Source organism: Vipera berus (assembly GCF_964194415.1).
Source record: "Vipera berus genome assembly, chromosome: 9".
Taxonomy (NCBI): Eukaryota; Metazoa; Chordata; class Lepidosauria; order Squamata; family Viperidae; genus Vipera; species Vipera berus.
The window spans coordinates 24,713,047-24,738,733 of NC_138212.1; the positions used below are offsets into that span (position 1 = coordinate 24,713,047).

The window sequence follows — 25,687 nt, forward strand, 5'->3', positions numbered from 1 at the left end:
AAGTTCATCATGGATCTGCTAAGGGAGCTGGTCTCTGCTGCTAAAGTCCTTGGTTCTTTGAGGAGCGTTAGCCAAGAATTCCTTGGCCCAAAGCCCCCTCTTCTACCTCCTCCTGGGAAGAGGAAGGGTGGGATATTTACAATCCCTGCTAGCCCGCAGGTTCATGGACTGCTTTAATGCACAAAAAAACTTTTCTAGGGGAAAAATAATGCACATTTAATCCTTGACTTACAACCGCAATTGGGACCAGAAATTCTGTTGCTAAGCAAGGTAGCTGTTAAGTGAGGCATGCCTGATTCTACGACCTTTTTTGCCCCAGGTGTTAAGCAAATCCCAGCAGTTGTTCAGCGAATCATGTGGTCATTAAGCAAATCAGGCTTCCCCCATTGACTTTGCTGGTCGGAGGATGGCAGAGGGAGATCAGGTGGTGTCCAGGGAGACCCTGCAACTGTCGTGGAGCACTGGGGTTTGGGTCATGTGACCATGGGGAAGGTGCAATGGTTGTAAGTGTGGGGATCGGTTGTGTGTTTCTTTTTGTACCTTCACGTGGCTGCTAAACAAGTGGTTACAAGGTGAGAATTAACTGTACCATGCTCCCCTGTCCTTTTCATATTCGTCTCCGGTGCTGCTGACTGTTAAGGGCCCAGAATGCAACCCAGAGAGAGTTTAGAAAAGGAAATTCTTCCGTTAGTTTTTCTAAGCTCACGTGCTCTCTAAAGGATGAGTGGCATATAAGTGGACTAAATAAACTATGGACAAATGAATAAAGGTCACATTTCTGTGGCAAGTACTCATGCAGGGGGTTGGTGTCGTTTTACGCTTTCCCCAGACTAAAATGTTAGGAAGTACTTAAGAAATTCTGCCTGCCCGTCTCTCCTCTGCATTAAGCCCTTTCCAGAAACTGAAAAGTTAATCATTCTGCTGAGAACTTTCCCTGTTCCAGGATGATGACATGTTGAGGCTGTGCAGACGATGGCTTAGAGCATCAGATAATATGGTGGCTGTTTCGAGCTTTGTCGGGAAGGGATCAGGAAGGGGCCCCAGGATGCAAGACCAGCCTCTTGGCCGGTACATTCGGAAAAAGGATTTCAGGTTTTAAAGCACTGTAATTCAAAGCAGAACTGCTGGGAAAGAAAGCTTTTTTAATATTTTCACAGCAGAAACGCTGTGCCACTCCGATTCCTTTTGAAATTCTCCTTTCCTAAACAATGCCTTCAAAAGTCCTTTTATGGCATGATTCAATGTCTTTAAATCCCCCCTTTCCTTCTCTATTTGCAGTACAGAGCCATGGCATCTGTTTGGTACGAGGACGTGCCTCTTTCCCCGGACCTGATTCAGTTTCCTCTCTATTTCCAGGGAAGAGATGGCAGATTTTGAGCTTCCAGTGGAGCAGGATAGTGAAGAAACCTCGAATATTGCCGATGCAGGAGCCCGGCCAGAATTTAACCAAGAAAATGTCCCTGAGTTCTTCTACACGGACCCCACTAGCCCTCAATTCCCACAAAATCCGGACATTGCTGGGGCCTCTCTGGCGCTTCAGGGTTCCATGACTTGCCAAGACTCGTCTGCCGCTGAGAGCCAACACGAGGACCTGGAAGATCTCGGCGAACGTTTCCAGCAATGCATTGAAGCCGTGGAGCAGCTGGAAGAGGAGAGGGACTGGCTCATTAAGGAACTGACACTCTTACGCCAGCCGGCTCTGGAGGAACTGCAGCGGGCCCACGAAGAAGTTCTGGAAGCCTACAGGCTCCATGCCAAAGTAGAGCTAGAGAAGGATAACTTGCGGGATGAGATTCGACAGGTGAAGCGGAAGCTATTTAGGGTGACGCGGGAATGCGTGGCGTGCCAGTATCAGCTGGAAGCCAGGAGGCATGAAGTCACTCAACACGTGGACTACCGAAGAGAACTGGAAAACAGAGCCAGCCAGCTCTCAGAAGAGCTGTCCCAGTTGAAAGAGACTTATGAGGCAGAGAAGGAACATTTTAGGCAGAGGCTGAAGGCTCCGCGGCACGAGGGGAGCAGCCGTCACCTCCAAGAGAGCCGGCGGCTTTCCATGGAATTTGAAAGTTTTGTCCTGGAGAACCGTCAGTGCTTGGAGGCGCATTACGAACCGAAACTGATGCGCCTCCTGGAGAGGAGAGACGCCAGCAGCAAGGCCTTGCAAACCACCCAGAGCGAAGTCCTCAGGCTGAAGGAGACCCTGCGGCCGTTGCAGGGAGAAGTCAGCAAGTTGCTACTGCAAAACAGGAACCTGGAGGAACAGATTCTGCTGATCAAGCAGAAACGCGATGAAGAGGTCCTGCAATACAAGGTAAGCCTTATGACCTCCACCCGTCCTCTTCTGGTTAGCTGCCTGATGCAGCGCTTGCCCAGAAAGGTAGCTCGGCAGAGCAAAAGGAGATTTGAGCTAAACTCGATCACGGAGGGAGAACAATGTTGGGCTGCTGGCTGCAGGTGAGTGAATCAACTGATTAAGAAGGAAAAAAAATCACTTTAAGAAGAATAGCTCCATAATGCTTTGCTCTGGAACGTTAGCTTTGTGTTGTTGTCAGGCACAAACAACCAGACCCATGCGGGGTTCAAACCTGTTACTTTATTGTTCTCTGCCCATAATACAGGAATCTCCCAGTCTGACAGCTTTCCTCCAGGAAAGGCCAGATCAGCCTCCAGGGCATTCGGGGGAGGCCCAGACTGGCCACCTTGTGCTCATCTGGTGAGTGAGGCCCGGCTTGAGCCCTCCTCCCAACTGGGATGGTGGCTTTTCAAGACTTTGACAGGAGGCAGGCCCTGACTTGCAACTAGGACCAGCACTTCCATTGCGCAGCAAGACGGCTATTAGTTGCACCCAATTTTATGAATTTTTTTGTCACCGTTGTTAAGAAAATCTCTTTTATATGAATCACGCTGTCATTAAGCAAATCTGGCTTCCCCATCAACCTTCCTTATCAGATACTGGCAGGGAAGGTTGCAAATTGTGATCATGTGATGCCGGGTTACTGCAACTGTTGTAAATACTTGCCAGTTGCCATGCAACCAAATTTTGATCATGTGACTTTAGGTCACTGTGATGGTTGTGAGCGTGAGGACCAATGATAAGCCACTTTTTTCAAATGCTGTTGTAACTTCAAACAACAAATTGTTTTAAATCAAGGATTATCTGTATCATAAGGGAAACTGTGGTCCCATCTTGGACACACAAATCAAAACCAAGCATGAGGGTCATAATGGTGTAGCAAGTTTTTATGAAGCAAGCCAGAGAAAAGGTTGTAATTTTCTATGCCATTTTCTTAGATATCTGATTGTCTTAACTAACAAGCCTTCACACTTTATTGTTATCTCTGTATGAATAACTAAAGAAATTATCCTGTGCTTTGCTCAAAGACACTGCAACCTTATATTCAATTTAGAAAGGAACCCTAATTATGTTGGTTCGTGAGCAAAAAAATCTGTAATTCATGACTGAGCTGTATCTTTATTAGGCCCTCTACTGAGGAAATTATTTTAAAGGAGGGTGGAGAAGCATAGCATCCCTGCCATTTCCTCACAGCTGAGCTGGGCTGTGGCTATTTGCAGATCTGTAGCAGAGGCAGGGACCCCATGTTGCGTTTTCCTCTCAGTTCAACAAGTTCTTTCAAGAGCTGGGCTTTATCATAACCGATCCTTGCTTATACGCACCATTACACTATGTAGGCGACAGATGTTGTGGAACGAAGTAGGAAGGGATGGAACTTCTGAATAATTTATTGTTGACATCTTTTTCTGCTTAGTAGCTTTTTGAATCTGTGGGACACCTTGCAGGGATTGTAACTCCAGAAAAGTCGGAATTCCAAAAGTGTCCTTGTCTAAGGAAGCTTTATTGATCTTCTGTTATTCAAATTATATTTGTTCAAAAAAGGAAAAACTAGCAGGATTAGGGAAAGCTATTTACTTGTGCAGTGAGATTTTAAGCCACGTGATCTGACCCTTCTCTGGAGAATATATAAATAACAGCCTATTTTTGTGGCCACACGAGCACATTTTGCTTTCTATGAATAGGACTGAGCTGTAACACATTCAGCCAGGGAGGACTTGAAGGAACCCTGGATCTGGGGGACATCAGAATAATAAGGGTTTTGAAATGCACTAGCACCAGACTGAACATTTATTTTCAGCAGCAGACTACAACTAAGCAGCCACAAAGGCACCTGAAACAGCACCAAGGGCTGTCAGCTCCCTCAATACAGGTAGTCCTCGGCTTACAACCGTTCATTTCATGACCGAAATTACAATACTGAAAAACTGACGACCAGTCCTCGCAGTAACAACCGTCACAGCCTTCCCACAGACATCTCACCAAAATTGAGGCTCTTGGCAACCCCGTCTGTCTGGTGGTTGTGGGACATCCTGTATTGCAAGCGCCATTTGCTGCCTTCCCACCAGCTCCTGGCAAGCCAAGTCAATGGGGGAAGCTGAACAGCAACCAAGTTTGCAAATTCAGGTGCAACTTGGTTAACAATCACAGCCTTGCTTGACAACGGAAAGTCTGTCGCCAGCTGTCATCCTACGTCAAGAACTATATGGATCATGAAACTTCAGCATGTTTTTAGTGTTAAGCTAGTAACATGCCTTTAAGACGGCTTAATATCTTTCATATGCAAAGATAATTAGAATGAACAAAATCGTGTAATCTCATAGTGGTTAAAAAAAAATAAAGCACAGTGAATCACATCACTTCTACAGGCCAGCAGACTTGTAACTAAGGTCATACTGCAAAATTATTTCACCAATTATGTAATTACTCGCACTTTTAGAAACTTTTAAAGTTTTCATTTTTATTGTGTAAACTTTGATTTGGCCTGAAAAGGTTTTATATAATTTCCCCCCTCACAGCTACTTTTGTTTTACATGCATTTTCAAAACAAAAAAAAATTGAACTTATAAAAACTAGTCCTGCCAGTACATTTTAGGAGGATTTATTTTATGCTATATATGAATCAAGAAGGGACGCGGTGGCTCAGTGGGTTAGGACGCTGAACTTGTCGATTGGAAGGTCGGCAGTTTGGCGGGCCGAATCCCGAGTGCCGCGTAGCAGAGTGAGTGCCTGTTACTCGTCCCAGCTTCTGCCAACCTAGCAGTTCGAAAGCACGTAAAAATGCAAGTAGAAAAATAGGGACCACTACGGTGGGAAGGTAACAGCGTTCCGTGCGCCTTTGGCGTCTAGTCATGCCGGCCACATGACCAAGGAGACGTCCTCGGACAAGCGCTGGCTCTTCGGCTTTGAAACGGAGATGAGCACCGGCCCCTAGAGTCGGAAACGACTAGCACGCATGTGCGGGGGAACCTTTACCTTTACCTTATGAATCAAACCCACACTGTTGGTATACTGGCACTATATAGTGTATGTCAGCCATTTTGTTTTTAGGTTACTGTGGCCATTATATGCATTTTTTTTAACTTTTGACAGTTGCCCAGACTAATCGATTAGTCAATTTAGAAACTAGTCAACTTAAATGAAACAGGTAATTTTCATTTAGCAAACTGCCTTATTTAATGAGCATTTGCAATTATGACAGTGATAAAAAGTTAACTTTACAACCAATCCTCACATTTATGACCTTCACAGGTCTGTAAAGCAAAGATCGTGAATAGTCACGGTTCCATTTTGTTTAATAACTGAGTTGCCAGTCCCATTTGTGGTCACTAAACTAGGAACGTCTATAATTTATTTAAATTATTATAAGTTTATAGATTCCATCAAGGATGTAGCATGTGATTTGGCCGACTAAAAATGCAGACAGTAAACGTTTTCTGTGTTTGCAAGGGTCACTTTCACTTTACTTGTCCATTCCCCAAGTTCACACAAGGGACCGTTCCTTACTGCGGAAGAGCAAAGCTGGGTCCATCTTGATTGCAAGGCCACAATAAAGATTCAAAATGACAAAGATGCTGAAGAAAGTTATCACCAGCCCTCACACTGACCACCTGGGTAGCGTCACCAGTCATGTGATCCAACTGGGGGCTTGGCAACTGGCATGTATTTATGACGGTTGCAGTGTGCCATGATTGTTTGATCGCCCTTTGTGATTTTCCCAGCTGGATTCTGACGAGTTATTGGGGGAAGCTTGGTTTGCTTAACACCATACTTCACTGAACTGTGGTAAAAAACATCATAAAATCGATTAGGACTCTATTAATAACCGCCTTGCTTAGCAACATGATCCCAACTCTGGTTGCAAGTTGAGGATTACCTGTCCTTTTTTTTTTTTTTGCTCCCAGGAGCAAGTGGAGGAGATGGAAAACAGAATACGGGAACTGAAGACTGGAGTTCAACTTCAGCAACGAAAGAACCAAGAATTAGAAGAACTGAAAGCCAGTTTACATCAAGAACTGTCCATTTACAAGTAGGTTTCATTTATTTGATCAGTATCCATGTAAAAGCAAAATAAGGAAGAAAACACCATTAATAGAGAAGGGCTTGAAAATAAGAAACACTTTGGGGCCAGAAGTCTTGATTTCCTGTTTTTACTACCTTTGCACCTCGCTTCCTGGCCTTTGGGCTACGAGTGAGTGTAGCGTAAGAGCCCCTCTTACTATACTAAAGGTATAGCATCTCGCTCTGTACAGAATATTTAGAAAAACCATGGTATAATGAGCATATAATCTAATTATTTTATATGTACAGACAGGGTTTTTTGGTACAATATTCGAATTATAACGAATAAAGATATCCTGCTTTGATATAAATATGGTTATATAATTTTTCCTACTGTCAAGTTTCATCCTAAGTAGGATCTACAGGAGTTTATGTTCAAAGCACCCCAAGAGCAAATGCTACTTTGCAATATATTGTCTTTTGTAACAGAACTGATGTAGCCGAGTAACCAATTTTCAATTCTCACAGAGGCTGCTTAGAAATGTACGGGCAACTCTGCAAATCAGAAGTGGAGCAAGATGAAGACTGAATCTAAGCACGGCCATCTTTCCCCCTGCTTACAAATATGGACTCCATCCGACTAATAGCAGCAAGATTTCTCGGATGAGAGTTTGCATTTTTACTGTGTCAAAAAGGAACACGTTTTTTGAGATGTGGCCATTATGACAGATCTGATGTTAACAGGACACCAGATAAGCATTACCACAATGTCACGTCAAAACCTTTGTCAATATTTAATTTTCTGTATAAAACTTGCTTATGAATAATGAAATGAGCTTTTTGTAGACTTGCAATGCATGTTACTAAGAAACAAATTCAATCAAAAATTCTTCACACAAGAACTGGTTTCCTGTACAAGGAGTCCTCTATGACATTCAACCAGCAACCATTCCAAGCCATGACTCTAACTGAATGGTAATTACAACCAGTCACTGGAATTCTGGCTGTCCCAGTACCCCCCACAGCCTCCTGATCGCACCTTGGGGCGCTTGGCAATCCACTTGCACTTACAACCAGTTGCCAAGCACCCCGCAATCACCATTTGCAAACTTTCTTGCGCACATCTCCAGAAAAATCAACAAGGTGAGCAGGGAGTTTATATAAGACAATTTACATGGCCACCCACTCTCTCAGTGATTCTGAGCACCATCCAAAAATAAAAACCAAAATTGCAAGTTTTTAAGTCTCCCCCACCTGTTCACTCTCCCTGACTCAAAGGGCACCTCTCACCCCCTTACATCGCACCCCCTCCCCCACAGGGCAGAGCGAGTTACCTGCCTGCAAGCCTGGGACTGACAACTTCCTCCCAGGCCCCCCAAGGAGTTTGGTTGTGGGAAGCTGGCAGGGAATTGCCTTGCTTAACCACCCAGGTGACACCCGGGGCTGCAGGAACTGCTGTTGCTAAGTGTGGGGCACATTTTTATGATAGAAATTCCAGTCACAGTTGAGGACTGCCTATGTGTTGAGTGACAAATACGGTTATATTAATTTAAAGCCCAGGGGGATCCACCCTGTTTGAACATCAATTGGAACTTAACCATATCTTGTATTTTTTCTAGGTCAGAAAAAGTTAAATGAAAAAAAAATATATACCGCGTTTCCCCAAAAATAAGCCCTAACTTGATTTTCGGGGGGGTGGGCCTAATATAAGCCCTATCTGAAAAATAAGCCCTAGTTTTGGGATGAGGTGCACACCTAAAAATCAACCCGGGGCATGGGCTTACCACTGCAGCCAGGCCTCCCATGGATCGACACTTGCCTCACCGACCCACCTCTTCTGCTTCCGCAGCTGAGAATGGAGCTCCGGCCTGCATTTCACCACCTCTCCGGAAGGCCACTGCAGCCAAGAACCAAGTTACGGATTCAATCGCTCCATTTTTATTCCCAACGGCTAACAATTTACTTCAGCTGATCTACCTATACAGGTAGCCCTATTGGTTGCTTAGCAGTTACATGAGACTCCCTCAAAATGCTACTTACCGCTTCCCCCCCCCAAAACCCACACCACACCCCAGCCAGATGCTCACGTTTTGGGTGCTTAGCAACCAGGCTCACTTTATAGTTGTTTGCAGCATCCCAGGCACATGACAGCCATTTGTGACATTTATTTCTGGCAGAAACTCCCATTGGGGAAAATAGATTCATTTAATGCCCATGGTATTCGCTTAATAGCCACCACAAAAATGTCAAAAAAATCAGGTCCAATCACGATACCTCAATCTATGACAATGATGTACAACTGTCGTTCGAGACTCAGTTATGTTAGTAACTCAAGGAGTATCTGCACTTCCTAAGAAACCTAGAAGACAAATTTTTCAATAATATATTATTTGGTAAAAAATCTGTACGTGTTCAAGTGAAGAAAAAAAAAGACAAGTCACATTCTACATAAAAAAATGAATTTTATTTCTCTTGAATTGTTTTTACAGAATTCATGAAGTTACACTGGCTGCTGGTGAAACAGTTAAATCCACACAGCAAATATTCTGAGGCAAACTGAACTAGTTTCATCATTCTTTATTATGTATACTTGTTACGAGTGTTCAGTTCCAGGCAGCTGGGCACAAGGTCTGTTATGTATCATTCAGCTGAAACACCTTTTACAACTTGGTCTCCCAAGTTAAAAAAAAACCAAAAACAATTAACAAGAAATGAAAGATAAAACACATTTCAAGAAAGAGACAGAGACAGCCAAGCCATGTGCGGATGTATAGGCTATCACCATATTATATTCATATCCTAACATCCTAAGATGCCTTATTGGAAAACGATAGAGGGAACAAGATGTTACAGAGAAACCTAGGAAGAAAGAAAGTCTCACTTGACAGCAGCTAGAGACAAGAATGAGAATTGATGAGCCTGTATTGGATTTATCCACGCCAAGAAGTTGATGATTAGAGAACAAAAGTAACTCCAACTCTTTTATTGGAGGCCACCCAAAGTATTTATAAGAGAATCCCCCCTGCACTTAAAACGCAATCAACACTTGTATTGCAACAGTTTGAGCATACCTAGTATTTTTTAAAAAAAATAATAATCACAAATTAAGATATTCACACTAGCATAACTAACAAATTCTTTAGAAGAGAAATGGTCAAAAAGGCCAATCTGTCAACATTCAACAGCAACCTTTTACGTTCTCAGATGAACAGCATTCACAAATGAGCTGCTGAATGCAGTGTGTGATTTGTTTCTCTCAAATGTTGTCAATCTTAAGATAGTTAGAAAAGGCAGGAAGAGGACAGTAAGAGAAATAAGAAAAGGGGCCAAATGTCTAGGATCCTTGCCCTTCTGGATCCACACTTCCTTCAGGATCTTCATCATTATATATGTTCTCAGCCTACAACAGGAGATGAATAGAGAAATATTGATTCGGTGGGCAAAGCATACCAATTCTGAAGGCAATTGTTAACCACTCCAATAGCAAAGAATATAGCTCAGAGTTGAACTACGGTGACCTTGGTGCTCTCTGAGCTTGGTGGCTTGTTTGCAGACATTTCATTGCAATTCACCCTGATGTTACCTACCGTGCTACCCGAAAAATAAGACCAGGTCTTATTTTTGCTTTGGCCTCCAAGAGGCACCAGGTCTCATTTTCAGCACCGTCAGCCCTGCCCAGCTCCCGGAGAGGCCTCGTGACTACGAAATGCAGGCCGGAGCTCCATTCTCAGCTGCAGAATGAAGCTGCTCCTTCGGCTGCAGAAGAGGTGGGCCGGCAAGGCAACTGTCGATCCATGGGAGGCCTGGCTGCAATGGTAAGCTCCACACCCCACCCCCGCTTGATTTTTAGGTGTGCCCCTCGCCCCAAAACTAGGGCTTATATTAGGTCCACGCCCCCAAAATCAAGCTAGGGCTTATTTTGGGGGCAGACCTTACTTTTGGGGAAACACGGTAGTTTACTCAATGAGGTAACATCAGTATGAATTGCAGTGAAACGTCTGCAAGAAAGCCACCAAGCTCAGAGAACACCAAGGACTCCATAATTCTTAACCTCGTCACTGACAGGTTATTGTTTAAGCAGCTTCAATATGCAATATTGTTTAGGTGTTTTAGCATAAGGATTCTATTACTCTTTCCTCAAATACTTTGTAAGGTGATAAATGCCTTTCATTAGCATAAGGCAACTTTCAACAAGCACACCCTAGAATGTCACATGTTGTATATAGAGACATTGCCACAATATAACTAGTTCTGGAGTCAACATTGTTCATGCAAGGAATGACTAAAGATTACAAACTAACATAAGTAATGGAACAGTCATTTAAAATCTCCATTTCGGCTTAGCCTTGAAATAATCAAATACTTACCATCTGCCACACTTGCATTATATTATCTTCTGATACAGAACAAATTACCCAGGGTTCATTGGGATTCCAGGAGAAGTCAGATATCTTTGCAGTGTGACCCCCATGAATGAACTAATACCAGAAACAGAGAGACAGCGACATAAATACACAACAGCAACAGAGTGTACTATCAGAAAAACTATAAAACCCAAGAGACTTGCCCATATAAAATGTATTAATCTTTAATACTTACTTCTAAACTAATATATAAGCTTTTAAAAGCACATTCTAGAATACCGTATAAAATACTAGCCTAGCAATAAAGTTGCTGGAGTTTTCTATTTTAAATTACATGGACATAAAAAGTCAACATGTGCAAAACCTATGGCAGGAACTGAACTTTTAAGCTCCAGAATAATTCCATTGCTTCTCCAAATCGCTCCATCTTTGGTATGGCCCAGTGGTTTTTCAGAACTTGTTCCTCAAAACCAAAATGGTTTATTACGGTATTCTGTAAGACCGGGGACAGATCATGGAAAAGCACTATGAATTGCTTCTGTTTGGAAAATTAACTTCTTGGAAACCAGTGGACAAACCCAAGGCGGACTGATACAACCTGGAGTAGAAATTTTGCCCAATATCACATTTTTGCAGTCTCAAAAGTAACTATAGGGAACATGAATAAGCATCGTTTGACCATACTTTTCACCGTATTGTATTACCTCTTTCACTGCAGTGTAGATTTGGAAAGCACATCTCAGGACAAAATAAGATTACAGAAAGTGGCAAAAGCAAAAAGTTGTTCAGTCAGATGGACTCTGGAATTTTTGGGTAAAAGATGAAAGGGGGGGGGGGGAATCATTTCAAACGGAGAAGTATCAGAGATACCATTGTGGCAAGATTAAAGTAGGAGGGGTCCTTGGTGCGCTCTGAGCTTGGTTGTTTTCCTGCAGATGTTTTATCGCCCAACTAGGTAACATTATCAATACTAGTAAGGAGTGGGGTTTGCCCTCAGTTTACATTCTAGTGGCTGGCCCTGCCAGTATTGGTAGGGGTGGTGGGTCTTAAGAGGCTCAATTGTTGGCTTGCTTGGCAGTTCCTTGACTGGACTTACTTGATTGTTGGTCCGATATTAATCCTGGAGTAAATCTATGTTCATCTGGGTGCTGATTGTTGGTGGGGATATTTTTGTTCCCTTTTTGGCTTGTTGGTTGTCTCTTTGCATAATTTTTTTATGTCTGTGTATCTATTGATGGCTAATTTGTCAGTGTGTCAGGCTTCTAGAAATTCTCCAGCATTTTTGGACTTGGCTTGGTCTAGGTCAGTTTCCCAATTGAAACAATAGTTAGGTCAGTCCATATGTTGCAAAATTGAGGAGTTTTCACCATGTCTTCTGACTGCTAGTTGGCGTTTATGGATGCATTTTGCCAGTCTTCTGTTTGTCCTACTTAGCGGCTGTTGCACTCAGGACACTGCATGTTGTAGATGGCTCGTTTTTTTTCTTCTGGGGCCGCTGGGTCTTTTGGTTAACTTAGGATGTTTTTAAAGGCTTTGGTTGGCTTGTGTGCTACGCTGATTCCATGTAGTTGTAGTAGTCTGTTGGTGGTTTCTGAGATGTTCGTAATGTATGGCAGTGTTATTTTTTTTAGGGCTTGTGTTGGTTGGGCTGTATTGAGTGGTTGAGTAGATTAAAGACTCACTCACCAGCAGTTCAGGTGGACCATCTTCTGCATCCTCAGGAGATTGTTCTTCTCCGATTTTACTAGAAAAGAAGATGCTGCATTATATGAAAACCATTCCTGATAAAACTTACACACGTGTCATTACACTAATTTGATGCTCACCTCAAATCCCAGACATTCAGTCGGCGATCAGTACCACTGGAGGCCAAAATAGTTTCATTGTGTGGTGACCACTGAACCTGAGGAGTAAGATGGTGCAAAACACGTTGTACTACAGGCACTCACTTAATGACAACTTGGAGCAACAACTCCACTGCTAAGTGATTAAGTGAGGCATGCGACCATGATGGACTTATGATTTTTCTTCCATCAGCCATTAAGCAAATGTGACACATCACATGACCATAATCTGTTTCAACTTTTATTAGTCCTTCAAGTGCCACAACAGGCCACTTGGGGCACCACCTCAGACATGTGAATTACTTGGTTAGAACCATCTTATTTCCTAACCTTAATTCCATTCCCTGGCTAGGTAACTTAATGGCAAGTGAACTATTGTGCACTGCCCTTGAGAAGGGAAAAAAGGAACAGTACATTAACCAAATGTTTGCTTTAACTGTAGAACTTTTGAAAGGTCTTCTTAAAGACGCCCAACTTGTCAAAGGATCAAGAGCAAACCATTCCATAGCCATTATGTGAATTACCTGAAATATTTCATCTTTATGTGACTCAAAGGAATGCAGCTTTAGTTTCAAGTTTCTCAGATCCCACAATGCAACAGTCTGTCCAGGAAGATCAAAACACAGGTTGACAAATTAAAACATTTGCCCTTTATTTCATGTAGTCAATATTGTGCAATTATATATCCAATACCTCTCCAATAAAACGAAAAGACCCTTAACTGAAACCATGACTTTAAAGGCAAAACACTTATACATAATTCTAGTTAGGTACCTTATCGGCTGATCCTGTAGCCAGAATGAACTCGCTGTAAGGATTGAAAGACAGGCAGTTTACTTCAGCAGTGTGAGCATCCACCGAATGGCTTGGTTTGGAAGTGTTGTTTGAACGGGTGTCCCAGCTTAAAAAATAAATAAATAAATAAAGCAATTCAGTTTAAAAAACTATTCTCATAGAATAGTAATATATTCATCGTTGGAAGTGTGATTATCAAAACCCTCTTTTTTAAAAAAATCAGAAATAAAGGACACTGCTTTGCTTACATCATGAGTTTCTGATCATCAGCAACAGATCCAAAAAGAGATTCGTGGAGCAAATGCCAGGAAACATCCTCCACCACAGCTGTATGACCAGTGAAGATCGTTTTAGCATCCACCACTTTCCCTTCCTTTGGAACAGCACTTATGTCCCACAAGCAAATAGTCTTAAACAAGGAGAGAAAGTGTGTTTTGTTAGGATAATTTATCTGGCAATTAATACATGAAATGGATGTGCTAATTAAGCAAATAATTACTCACATGATCATCAGATGCACTTAGCAAATGTCCACTAAGATTTGGATTCCAAGACAGACCATAACCTTCTTTTTGATGCCCCCGAAGACGCAGATCTGGGTTGCACTCCCCAGAAGGATCTACAAAGAAAGCAGCGACTAAGCAAAAGCACAAATGTAATAAAATAATAATCATTGCTTCTCATTTTTTAAAACATTGAACACTAGGGAATTGCAAATAACAACCACGTAACTACTGTGAAAGTGTCACCTTTAACTCCAACCTGATTCAAAATTAAGAAAACCTGACTGTCTAGTTTAACCACATAATTAAACTGTTACTCAAAATCCTTCCTTAGTAATCAGTATCGTATACACTTTTCCTACTTGCTCGAATGCATGTTACTTTTAATTAATTTTTAACATTCAGTGTGATTAATTGGCATATAACATTCTTAGGATTATATTTCCAAAAAGCAGATGAAAGACATGAAAATTGGCAAAAACCTGGTTTAGATGGATGTTTCGTATAATCAAATACAAGAACATCACTGGATGGAGTTTTTGTGGCAATAATGCAAGGATTCTGAGGCATGTAGCGGGCTCTATTCACTTCTCCTTCATGGTTGATCTTTATTTCAATTTCAATTTTTCCACTAACAGATCCAAAGCCGCCAAATTCTGGAAATAAAGTTTATAAACTCTTCTTTGTTGCTGATCATAGGATATGAATTCAGAACAGAAATGTAAAAGCTAATGCAATAATACCATACAGCAGTCTAAATATTTAAGCTCTGGAAACTACTATTGCTATTAAACCGTGCTTAAGCAAATTTGACTTTAAAAGCTTTCCTTTATCTAAAAAAAGAAAATACTGACATTTCATATTTATAGTGTTATACAAGTGTTTTATCAGCTCGTTATCAGATGTTCATCATGCACCTAATGGAAACATAACTAAATTTTAAACCATTAGTCAATAAAACCAGAACAAGAAATCAGGGACTGCCAAAAATTACACAAAAGATGCAAATAATAATAATAATAATAATAATAATAATAATAATAATAATAATAATAATAATAATAATAATAATAATAATAATAATAATAAAAAGTTGGAAGGGACCTTGGAGGTCATCTAGTCCAACCCCCTGCTCAGGCAGGAAACCCTATACCATTTCAGGCAAATGGCTGTCCAGTCTCTTCTTAAAAACCTCCAGTGTTGGAGCATTCACCACCTCTGGAGGCAGGTTGTTCCACTGGTTAATTGTTCTAACTGTCAGGAAGTTTCTCCTTAGTTCTAGGTTGCTTCTCTCCTTGACTAGTTTCCATCCGTTGCTTCTTGTCCTGCTCTCAGGCGCTTTGGAGAACAGCTTGACTCCCTCTTCTTTGTGATAGCCCCTGAGCTATGCTTTAAACAACAACTAAAAATGTAATTTTTCCTCTTACCTCCCTTTTCACTATCATAATGTGAGGCATCAAACTGGGCATCATCATTGGGGAGCTGGACACTGGCGATCACAAGGTGATTTTGCTCATCAGACGTGTGGGTCCCAAGAACTAGCCGGTGGATACTGAAATCTTTGCCTTCAGGTCTGTAATGCCATTAAAAATGAGATTGGGCTGAACTTAAAAGAGCTGTGTAATAGTATATGGCCTGACTCAGAGAAGGCCAAGGCATTACAGAAAAGGTATGCGAGTCCCAGGAATGTGAGAAATAAATTCAAACAAACCTCACCTTGATTAGTTTAGCATTAAGATGAATTAGAGAGGGGGTTTAGAGAGCTTCCTGCTACAGCATCCTAATTATATAAAATCCTGTCTGAAGACTCCACACGATTCCTGTTTCTTCGCTATGCCCACCTTTAAGATTTGACCATTATTTCCCAGGACTGAGTAACAGGTACATTTTAGATTTTGTTTTTGCCAAACACAATGCATCCATGATGGTTTAGTAAAATTTATGGAACAAGATTTATTCTGATTTAAAATAGGTTTTACTTGCTGTGCTCACCCCTATTTATTATGCTGATAATCAGCTACAAAAGAAAATTAAAAGTATTTTGAGGATTACTGTGTGCATTTAAGTCTTATCCCCGATATGCACGTTGTCATAATTCAAGTCCATTCTATCGAACTTAATGCACTGTGCATGAGTATCTGGTAAGGAGAACTAGAAAACTAAATGCATTTATAATTTTATGCTATGCACGCAAAGATTATTGGCACTTTGAGATAATGGGAGCAAGGTGTTTAAGTTAAATTTATGCTAAATGCTGCTTATAGCTGTTCTTCAAGCGTTTACCCAGAAATCTCACTCTGTTCAATTCTTAGAGAATTACCTGGTTACATCAGGAAGCCACTGAGCAGTCAAGCTGGGCCATTCTAAGGCATGTGTCATTACAAGATCATAAAGAAAGGGAGTATTCTTTTTCCATATTTTATATTCTTCATTGATCACTCGTTCCTCCACTGCATCATCAAAGGCAGCTAAAATATAACATCAGTGCAATTCAATTAATTTTATAGTTGCATGAAAACAAATTATTAGTAAAACAAACTTCAGGATATGAGATAGAAGGGAAAAGGTTACTTTTTATATACCATGAATGTATTTATCTATACTCCCAAGCTTACCAGAAAATGAGAACATCTAATAATTAAACATGAAATCCTACTAGTATACTCCTGTGCAGACCTTACTATTGGCTCGATAATTATCACTGATGCACACAGGACACCATTTTTTTGTTGTTAGAAATTATTTTCCACAATATCAATATTAAAGCTCCAAGTCCGCGGGCAGCCTTTTTCACAAGACAGCACACAACACCAGAGGGGTCAAACTGTCATTTGTTTTCTTTAATGCTGCAAAAGCAAACCCAGCTCTGGCGTGCAGCGCAACGAAGATCCTTCGTTTCCACCCTGGGAGACTCCGCTTCGGTCTGCGGAGGCCTTCCCACGCCGCCTCGTTTCAAGGCAGGCAGCCCAACCGCGCGGGAGAGCCGGGCCTGTTCCCGGGGCGCCGGGCGGGCTGCGCCGGGCCAACAATGGCAAGGCCCCCCCGCCCCGCCCCCGGGAGCAACCGGGCTGCGCCGCCCAGAAAGGCCGAGCGGGGGCAGGGAGGCCCGGCGGCTCTCCGGCCTTCGCTCCAGCCCTCCGGGGGCCCGGAGGGAACGGCCTCGCCCCGCCCCTACCCCGCGGTCGGCGCCTGGGCAGCCGCGGCGCCCGCGTTGCTCCTCCGGAGGGCGGAGACCCGGCTGCCGCGGCGCCCTTCAGCAGCCGCCGGGAAGGTTCAGGCCGGCGCGGAGCGAAGCTGCCGGGCAAAAGGCGGGGAGGCGGAGAGCGCCAATTCCCGCGCCAGGCACCGGGGAGCCGCCCCGGCCCGACCTACCTGAGCCATCGGGCAGCCCGGCCCGCCTCATCCCGGCGCACTCGCCGCCGCCGCCGCCGCCGCCGAGGGAGCCAGAAGCGCGGACGCGCCGCCGCGGGGAGAGTTGGAGCGGGCGGGCCCAGCGCGCGCGGCGCACGCCATTGGGCAGCGACGGGGAAACGGGGCGGGGCCAGACCGACGGGCGCTGGGATTGGCTGAGGGGCTCCCCGCCAGGGCGGGAAGGGAGTGCGGGAGCGGGGCCTTTTCCGGCGGAGCCTTCCTCTCGGCAGAGCAGGGCTCGCTTACCTTCCTTATCCGCCATGATGGCGATTCGTTGAAGGGGCGCGTGTGGCGTCACGGCTCTCGGTTTCGGAAGGCCGGCCGGCGGGCTGGCTGGGCACGCCTCTATGGTTTGGCGAGGCCGCCGCCTGTTCCTTGCCCCCCCCTCTTCGCCAGTCGCCTCAGAGCGGCACCGCGCGCGCCGCGTACGCGCCAGCGGCAGCCAATCGCAGAGGCTCACCGCCGCGGCCTCCTCCGCGAATCACGAGCGCGGGAATGGCGGGAGGGGGCGGGGCAGGAAAGGCCGCGCGCGCGCGAGCCCCCTACCGCTGCTTCCTCCCCCTCCCTCCGCCTGAGCCGCCATTTTCGGGAGGGGTGGGGGGCGTCCGGGGAAGGGCCTCCTCCCCCCCCCGGTGGCCCTCACAGTTGCCAATCATCCCGTCATTTACTCGGGGGGGAGGGTGGGGGGTTCCTCCCCCTTTCGGCCAAAGGGAGGCCGCTTCCCCGCCTTTTCCCAGGGGCCCCGAGAGGGCTCCGGGGCGGAGTCGGGTGGGGGCGTGGCCTGCGAGCGGAGCGGCGCCATGGCGGAGGACGGCGAGAGGGAGCTCGGCCTGACGGCGGCGCAGCGGGCGGTGAAAGGCCGCTACCCCGCCATCCAGCGGAAGTACGCGTGTGAGTGCGGCCCTTCGCCCCGGCTCCTCGGGCGGGCGGCTCCCTTCCTGGCGAGGGGCGGCGGGCGAAGAAACAGCGGCCCGGCCTTCCGCGCTGGGGCCGGCCTTGAGGGCGATTCCGGCGTCCCTCGCAGCCTGGCTGGCTCGCTGGCGGCAGAGAAGCCGAGCAAAGGGCGGAGAGCCGAGGGGAGCCACAGGGCCGCGGCCTCGTTCGGCTCCTTGACCCTCCTAAGCGTCCTCGCTCTCCGTCATTCAGCCAGGCGCAGCCTCCAGCCGTCCCTTGGCCTTCGCTCAGCTATTCCTCCAGCGTGGCTAAGTCGGTAGTTTTCCATTTCCCAATCTGGGAAAAAATGTTGAGATTTTGAATTTGAGATAATTTTTCACTAGCAAATCAAAACCTGTGAATCCCTGAGCTTCAGGCCTTATTGTGTTTTTTCTGGATTTCACTTTGGGTAATTGATTTTATGTATTTTTTAAATCACGTTTAGATCTGGATCATACCGCTGATGTGCAGTGAGTATTTTCACCTAAGCATATAATCTAATAAATGGAAGGGGGATGGCTAAGTTATGCAATGCCCATTCTTTTCGCTAGTCTTCAGGAAAGACTTTTTTCATGTCATAATTCCTCATTAGTAACTCTAATCTTATTTTACTCTCGATATGGTAGACTAGCATCTTAAATCTGTCTACAAAGCATTGTACCATATTCATCTTGTTCTATACTTGTCCAAATGCCCATGTTGCATTAAAATTATTTTATCTTGGTTTAGTGTTTTTAATTAGATTTAATTAATTTAAGGGACTTAATTTGAGTCCCTTAAATTAATTAAATTGATTCTATTACAGCTTAGCAAATGTGTGACTGGGTTGTTAGGGGTTAGTTAGGAAATAATGGCTTACAAAAAATATGCTTGGGGGAAGGCAACTCAACTGATAATGATTCTCCAGATTGGAAGCTTCTCCAGTCTCCAATTCTCTCCGTAAAGGGGAGGAAACAAATATGGTCTCCCTATCTGCAAAACAGGAGTTAAGTCCCTAAGATACATGCCTTCCCCAAAACTTTCTAGCTTAAATGCCATGTATGGGTTTGTACCTGTGGGAAGATTACATAATCTATTCTGAAAGATTCCACGGCACATTGGAAAGAAGAGTGGATGAGGACAAAGGTTTTTCTAAAGAGCAAGTCATTGTTGAGGTTGTTGTTGAGCACATTGAATAAAAGCCACAGAATTAAAAGAGTGTGAGAAGTCAGCTCCCCAGAGAAGGAAATATTCAAAGGGCAGAAGATTATATTTCCTAAAAAGATATTGAAGAACCAGGAAAGCACTTCGGGTCTGGATGGGGAGGAACAGGCTTCGGCTCAACCCTGACAAGACTGAGTGGCTCTGTGTGCCGGCATCTCGGGAAATTCAGTTTGTTCCATCGTTGACTATGGGCTCACAACTTGGGTGTCCTCCTAGACTCCTAGGCCCCCCCCTAGACTCACAGCTCTCTTTGGAAGATCATATAGGAGCTGTGACTAGGGGGGGCCTTCGCCCAGGTTTGCCTGGTGCGCCAGTTGCGGCCCTATCTGGACCGGGATGCCTTGTGCAAAGTCACTCATGCACTCGTGACCTCCCGTTTGGACTACTGCAACGCTCTCTACATGGGGCTGCCCTTGAGGACTACTCGGAGGCTCCAGCTGGTGCAGAATGCGGCCGCGAGAGTGGTGGGGGTTTCCCGATACTCCCATGTAACACCTCTACTCCGCGAGCTGCATTGGCTTCCGGTTGTCCTCCGGGTAAGATTCAAGGTGCTGGTTATGACCTATAAAGCCCTAAATGGCATGGGAGCACCTGCGGCCAGCATCAACTTCCCTTCGTCCAGTGCGCTCCCACAGAGAGGGCCTCCTTAGGGTGCCGTCGGTCAAAGAGTGTCGACTGGCGGCCCCCAGGGGGAGGGCGTTCTCTGTGGGCGCGCCAGACCTTTGGAACCGTTTACTGGTGGAGCTCTGGATGGCTCCCGACCTTCGCTCCTTCCGACGTGACCTAAAAACATATTTATTTGAACAAGCCGGCCTGGTCTGATGGGTTTAGGGGTATTTTAACGCTATTGTATTAATTTATTGAACTGGGCTGTAGTATTTAATATTTTTTAACTTTTATATATTGTATTTTATTGTATTGCCCTGTACACCTGAGTCCTTCGGGAGAAGGGCAGTATAAAAATTAAATTATTATTATTATTATTATTATTAGTTTTCTTAATAGTCTCAGGTCTCCTTTCCCCCAAGCAGAAAACCAGTTCTATAGACATACAAATGTAAACCATCAGGAAGGTTGGAGCTAGAAGCTTAGGAAGACAAAGACCTAAAATCTACATACCCCAGCCCCAGGAAAGCAGGATACGACCTTGGGACAATAGGATTGACCCACAACCAACAAGAATGCCAGAAAGGCACACCCAGACTCAGGTCAGAATATGTGACACAGGAAATAACTCCAAGCAAAAGGCTCCAGAGGGTTTAAAAATCCATTCCCTACATGTGCTCAGTCCTTTTTCTGCTAGAACCATCTTTCTGTCTGGCTCTCCTCTGCAATAAACTGTAACCTTTCTAAAGCAGTCGCCATGTTGTTTATCCCCGCCTTGGATGAATCACGATGAAGACTTTTCCTTCAACAAGGGCAACTATTTATTTTCTATTCGAGACCTCAAAGTTTAAATCATTTTACTATTTATCCTATAAATCCACTGAATTGTCCTTTCTGATACTCTGGTCTTCAGATTTCTCATCTGTATATGTTATTCTGATGCTACGACCATCCTACAAAACAGAATTAATTCTGATCAATTTGTAGGTTGCATGCCTGGGGTGATACTTTGGAAGAGGCGTTTGAACAATGTGCTATGGCCATGTTTGGGTATATGACAGACACGGAGACTGTTGAACCTCTTAACGCTGTAGAGGTGGAAGCGGAAGGTAAGAAAGCGCTTTTGAAGCCTGGCTCTTCTAAGCAGGCATTACCCAGAAGTTTTTGCCCACAACATCTACAGGCAGGAACAACTTTTAAGAAGGCTGCCTTGAATTACGTGAGCATTTTTAAAGAGCAAAGTGTTAAACGGAGATCTGTCAGTGCTTGGATGTATTAATTAAATATGTGGACCTGCTCTTATTATATTGTCTATGAATCAGTTCTCGAATGGCCCACCAGAAAGCCCAGGTGGGGAGAACTTTACTTCCACCCAAAAGAGATTGGCTTCTAGTCTGTTATGCTATGCAGATGGGAGAAAGATTTTCCAGAATTGGAAAAACATATCTATATAGATCTTGCTTTTGATATACTGCAGTCATTAGAGTTATTTTGTTATGGGCTTCCTTAACTTTTCTTCAGTAAATTTACTTATTGTATCCATCGTGCCTGTTTATGGTTCCATTCCAGCTTGCCAAGAGAAGTTGGGTTCTTAGTCTCTACTTTCATCTTGCAGGATATACAGTACTTGTTAGAACAAAATCAACACAGCATATCAGAAACCACTGTCTAAAAAACAGGACCAGAAATAGGAAGGGCAAGGGCAAAAAATGAACATTAGCGTATTATAATGCTTATCCCAAAATATTCAAGAATATCATTTTAAAGAATTTAAAGAAAAGATGCATTTAAAGTGAGATAAATTGGTGGTGATCACATCCATCTAGAATGAGGCTTGTGGGTTGTTTTTCAGCTTCCTGGCCTTATAAAACAAACTGCAGTTAAATAGCAAATTTGGAAGACCTCAGGTGGTTCCCCCCCATCCCCCAGTTTGTGCGTATCTGCAGTGTGACCTTCAATGCAACCTGGAATGGAGGAGGAAGGTAGACAGATGTTTTCCCCCTGTTCGCTTAGCCTAATGCAGGGGTGTCAAACTGCTGGCCCACAGGCTGGATGCATCATGGCGAAACTGCGCCCACCTCATTGCAAGCAATGGAAAAAAAGTTGTGATACGTTGCAACACATCATGTGACGTTGCGAGTTTGACACCCCTGGCCTAATATTATCCAAACTCATTTGCATAAGAGGAACTAGCAGAGTGTTTAAAGAATAGTATCACATTTTTTGGATCTTTGAATCAATATGGATAAATTATTACCATTCATCAGGAACAAGATGCAAGCTATCATAGACAATACTGATTTACCTCTGAGTAAACATTGTAGCTGGAGACACGTGCTTATCCAGTAGCAATTAAAACAATCCTTCAAACTTGTAAAAGACTTGTAAGCATAATTGCTGATTCCTGCAGGTAGGCAAAAAAACCTAATTTTCTTTGCATTCAATCTAGGGCAACAAGCAGAAAAAGCAGTTTTAGCGTAGTTAAGAATGTGCAGGAAAATAATGAGCCCTCCCAGTGTGGTTCACACAAAGATCACCTTTCATATCCTTTGCCCAGCCGGAAGCTGTTTAGGGTGAGAATGTTTGGGCAAGGAGGAGGAATTCTTTGAAAATCCACCTGAGGTTTCTAATATATTTTTCCATAGGACATGATATGCTCTCTCTTCTCTTTCATTTCCTCGATGAGTGGCTCTATAAATTCAGCGCTGAAGAGTTTTTCATACCCAGAGTAAGTATTTACTATTTTTCATCTTAAGAAATAGGGACGCTGGCTCTTTACGATGATCTTGTTGTTCTATTGAATTCATCCAATCTTACGACACTGAGGAGGATCATAAGACTGCAACTAGCCAATGAGAAAATCTAAAGAGCAGGAACGTATTTTATTAAGGTCCCATTAGTTGCATTGTTCTTGTGAATCAGGGATTTTTATAGATTAACTAGATTATATGGGCTGCTCGAGATGTTGGAGCAGACTAAAATATCCATTTGTAGTCTCTAAGAAGTTACTGCTTCAGGTCTGTCTTGATGTATGTAGAGAGTGGGCATTTGTTCTGCTTGGATTAAGAATCCTGGTACTAGAAGATGCTACCGGAGGTGTGTGAAGGTATATACGTTTCGCGCTAAGGTTAAATTCCTCCCTGTTTATAGGAAGTGAAAGTGCTTCACATTGACCGAATACATTTCAAGATACGATCTATTGGGTACGTGAGGAGTTGAAATTCTAAAAACTAAAGACTTTCATGAAAGATTCTGCAAAGAGTCTACTAAGATTCTGCAAAGATGGTTACTAAACGTCATCTCTGCCAGGTTTCTTCACTGATTTCTCATGAACTTTTGGGAAAGGAAATGCACGACATTGTGATCAAATTTGTCTGCCTTTAAATCAGCATTCCCCAACCTTTTCAGGTTGGTGACCAGGCGGGAAGGGAAGAGGGGATGGTTTTGTGTGAGGAGCAGGCGTGCAAACTCGCTTCATTCACTGCTTGCACAAGTGAAAAGCTGTGCCTGTGTGCCAGCCTGCCACTCACACAGCCTGGTTGCAAATAGGCCATGGCCCAGTAGTGGGCCTTAGCCCACAGGTTGGGGACCCCTGCTTTAAATGACCCAGGAGACCTCCCCCTCTGGTGATGGCTTTTTAAAAAATGCTTTACTTTGGTAATCTAATGGTCACTTTCTTTTATTTTCAAGGTGGGGAGAAGAGTTCTCTTTGCAGAAGCATCCCCAGGTATTTTCTAATAAGCTTTAATATACCGTAGTTCTTGTGGACTTGTGAATCAGAGTCAGATCTGGCTTGGTTGAGCATCTTTCTGCGTTGCAGGAAAACAGTCCTTGCGTTCCTTGGTCAAAGGCTGTTAACTTAAACATCATCCACATAAACATCATTCTAACCTTTCAGCTAAAAAGATACTAACTCAAATAATTCAGAATAGATTCCCCTGAAAACGGCAACTTTGCTATCACTTGAAAAAAAGCAAGCTCTGATGTGGTTGGGTTCACACATTACCTAAGTCATAGCTCATTTAACCATGATTTACTAAATAAGCCACACTTGTTTAGGTCCACATAACCACAGTTAAATGATCCGTGCCTTGCAAGCCACAACACTTAGTAGTATGGCTCGGCATGATTTATACATACAGAAACCATTTCTTTTCATCTTGACTAGAAGAAGCCAGTGAGCCTATGGTCGCTGCCTCCAGTTGGGCTAAAGAGCTCTTTCCCTTGTTCCAGTGCAAAGGGACGCTGTTGCTCAAATGTTCACATCTGATTTCTGTACCCTGCTCTTGATGAGGATGTTTGAATTCTGCCTGAATAAGCCATTGTTAAGCATGGTTTGTTGAATTAGCAAGTTATTTGCTGTTTTCCCTTTGCTTGTTCATCTCAGGGGACAGAAGTCAAAGCAATCACGTATTCAGCCATGCAGGTCCAAGAAGACGAAAAACCAGAGGTTTTTGTCATAATCGATATTTAAACAGAGTTGGTCTGCTGGACAATTCCTCTGCATCCAACCCGTTGAGCGACAGGAATCATTTTCAGCAGGAGCACAGAAGCCCAAAAGCCAGAAGATGCCCTGGATGCAGATTCAGGCAGCAGCCCTTGAGAAGATAATTAGACTAACTTGGCAGTGAAAGCCAGAGATGAAATTGTTAGCTGTTTCATGACAAGATGCTTGATGGAAATGATCTAGGATTAAGTTTTTTTCTTGTTTTAATTTAATTCCTCCATTTCCCCCTTGGGGAATACATTGTTGAATATCCGTTTGCTTTTGTCACTGCAGCCGTTCAATTACGTTACGGTCCTCATGCAGGCATCCTCCAGTCACGCGCTCCGTGATGAGGTAGCCATGAAAGCACAGCTCACATTTTCTGCTCTCATTGATAAATTCTTTCCTAGACTCCACAGTAGCTTCTAGCTGTGTGGAGGGATAGCATCAGCACTGGTGCAATTATGGTTTGCATGGATCAGAAATGAACCAAATTCTAGTTATATAGAGGATCTCTTATTCACACTTGTTGCTGTTGCAGATCTTACAGCATGGTTAAAACAAATAGTCCACAGATAATGAAGAGAACACATAAATTGCATCATGCAGGTAGTTCTCAACTTATGACAGTTCATTTAACAACAGTTCAAAGTTATGATGGGCTCAGAAAAAGTGACATCTTTGCAGTTATGACCATTACACCACCCATGTGATTGCAGTTCAGGTGCTTGTCAACTGGCTCACAGTTATGACCTGCTGCAGAGTCCCACGGCCAGATGATTGAGATTTGCAGTCTTTCAAGCCAGTTTCTGGCAAGCAGTGTCAGTAGTGGAAGCTGGATTTCTATCAACTGCAGTATAAGTGGTTGTAAACATGGGTCCGATCGCTTGATGACTTGCTTTACAACCACGTTAACTTACAACAGAAATTCCATTCCCAGTTGTGATTGTCACTCGAGGATTACCTGGGCATAACTAATGTCTAAACTAAAATCAGAGCTATGGTAGTCTTACTAAGGTCAAGAAATGTATTTGGATAAGATAAATAATGTATATTGTGGACGCCCTTTGTGGTGGAGAACAGTGGTCGAGCATGAGCTGATGTTTGAGATCTCCCCAAAGTGGCTCAACAGGGTTGAGGTCATGAGGCCGTGATGGCCACTCCAGAACTCTTGCTAGAAACCACCGAGG

General features: G+C 43.8%; 3 protein-coding genes across 6 annotated transcripts; 2 read left to right on the forward strand and 1 right to left on the reverse strand.

Annotated features, from left to right (window-relative positions):
- The first annotated feature begins 228 nt into the window (after positions 1-228).
- On the forward strand, positions 229-7,787 carry SYNC (syncoilin, intermediate filament protein). Its single transcript, XM_081335362.1, is given in 5 exon segments — positions 229-1,333; positions 1,335-1,356; positions 1,358-2,311; positions 6,256-6,380; positions 6,881-7,787. Coding segments are annotated over 5 exon segments (1,287 nt in total). The 5' UTR covers positions 229-1,208; the 3' UTR covers positions 6,942-7,787.
- Positions 7,788-8,794: 1,007 nt separating this feature from the next.
- Positions 8,795-17,765, reverse strand: RBBP4 (RB binding protein 4, chromatin remodeling factor). Of its 3 annotated transcripts, none has more exons than XM_081335361.1 (12): positions 17,516-17,765; positions 16,179-16,326; positions 15,286-15,431; positions 14,341-14,514; positions 13,859-13,974; positions 13,604-13,764; positions 13,335-13,461; positions 13,085-13,162; positions 12,543-12,619; positions 12,403-12,460; positions 10,720-10,830; positions 8,795-9,752 (listed from the first exon to the last, which is right to left on the reverse strand). In XM_081335361.1, exons 1-12 carry the CDS (start codon positions 17,529-17,531, stop codon positions 9,687-9,689), a joined length of 1,278 nt encoding a protein of 425 aa, XP_081191487.1. In that variant the 5' UTR covers positions 17,532-17,765; the 3' UTR covers positions 8,795-9,686. The 3 variants fall into 3 exon arrangements, 2 of the variants coding, with proteins under 2 accessions (XP_081191487.1, XP_081191486.1); XM_081335360.1 differs by lacking the exon at positions 17,516-17,765 and adding an exon at positions 17,231-17,331; XR_014027417.1 differs by lacking the exons at positions 8,795-9,752; positions 17,516-17,765 and adding exons at positions 11,421-11,516; positions 17,231-17,331.
- An 81-nt stretch (positions 17,766-17,846) lies between these two features.
- Positions 17,847-24,774, forward strand: ZBTB8OS (zinc finger and BTB domain containing 8 opposite strand). 2 transcript variants are annotated; one of them, XM_081335372.1, is made up of 7 exons: positions 17,847-18,160; positions 18,648-18,672; positions 20,999-21,120; positions 22,657-22,739; positions 23,162-23,214; positions 23,702-23,738; positions 24,399-24,774. In XM_081335372.1, the coding sequence occupies exons 1-7, from the start codon at positions 18,070-18,072 to the stop codon at positions 24,483-24,485; spliced, it is 498 nt and encodes a 165-aa protein (XP_081191498.1). In that variant the 5' UTR covers positions 17,847-18,069; the 3' UTR covers positions 24,486-24,774. The 2 variants fall into 2 exon arrangements, with proteins under 2 accessions (XP_081191498.1, XP_081191499.1); XM_081335373.1 differs by having other exon boundaries at positions 18,057-18,152.
- Positions 24,775-25,687: the final 913 nt, after the last annotated feature.

Bases quoted from the DNA above. Each gene is read 5' to 3' on its own strand.
- ZBTB8OS (XM_081335372.1), top strand. From the start codon at position 18,070: ATGGCGGAGGACGGCGAGAGGGAGCTCGGCCTGACGGCGGCGCAGCGG. The intron at 18,161-18,647 runs GTGAGTGCGGCC...AATCACGTTTAG, and splicing joins CATCCAGCGGAAGTACGCGT to ATCTGGATCATACCGCTGAT. The intron at 22,740-23,161 runs GTAAGTATTTAC...CCCTGTTTATAG, and splicing joins AAGAGTTTTTCATACCCAGA to GAAGTGAAAGTGCTTCACAT.
- RBBP4 (XM_081335360.1), bottom strand. From the start codon at position 17,261: ATGAGGCGGGCCGGGCTGCCCGATGGCTCAG. The intron at 16,327-17,230 runs GTAGGTCGGGCC...GTTATATTTTAG, and splicing joins CGGGCTGCCCGATGGCTCAG to CTGCCTTTGATGATGCAGTG. The intron at 15,432-16,178 runs GTAATTCTCTAA...ATGGCATTACAG, and splicing joins TGGCTTCCTGATGTAACCAG to ACCTGAAGGCAAAGATTTCA.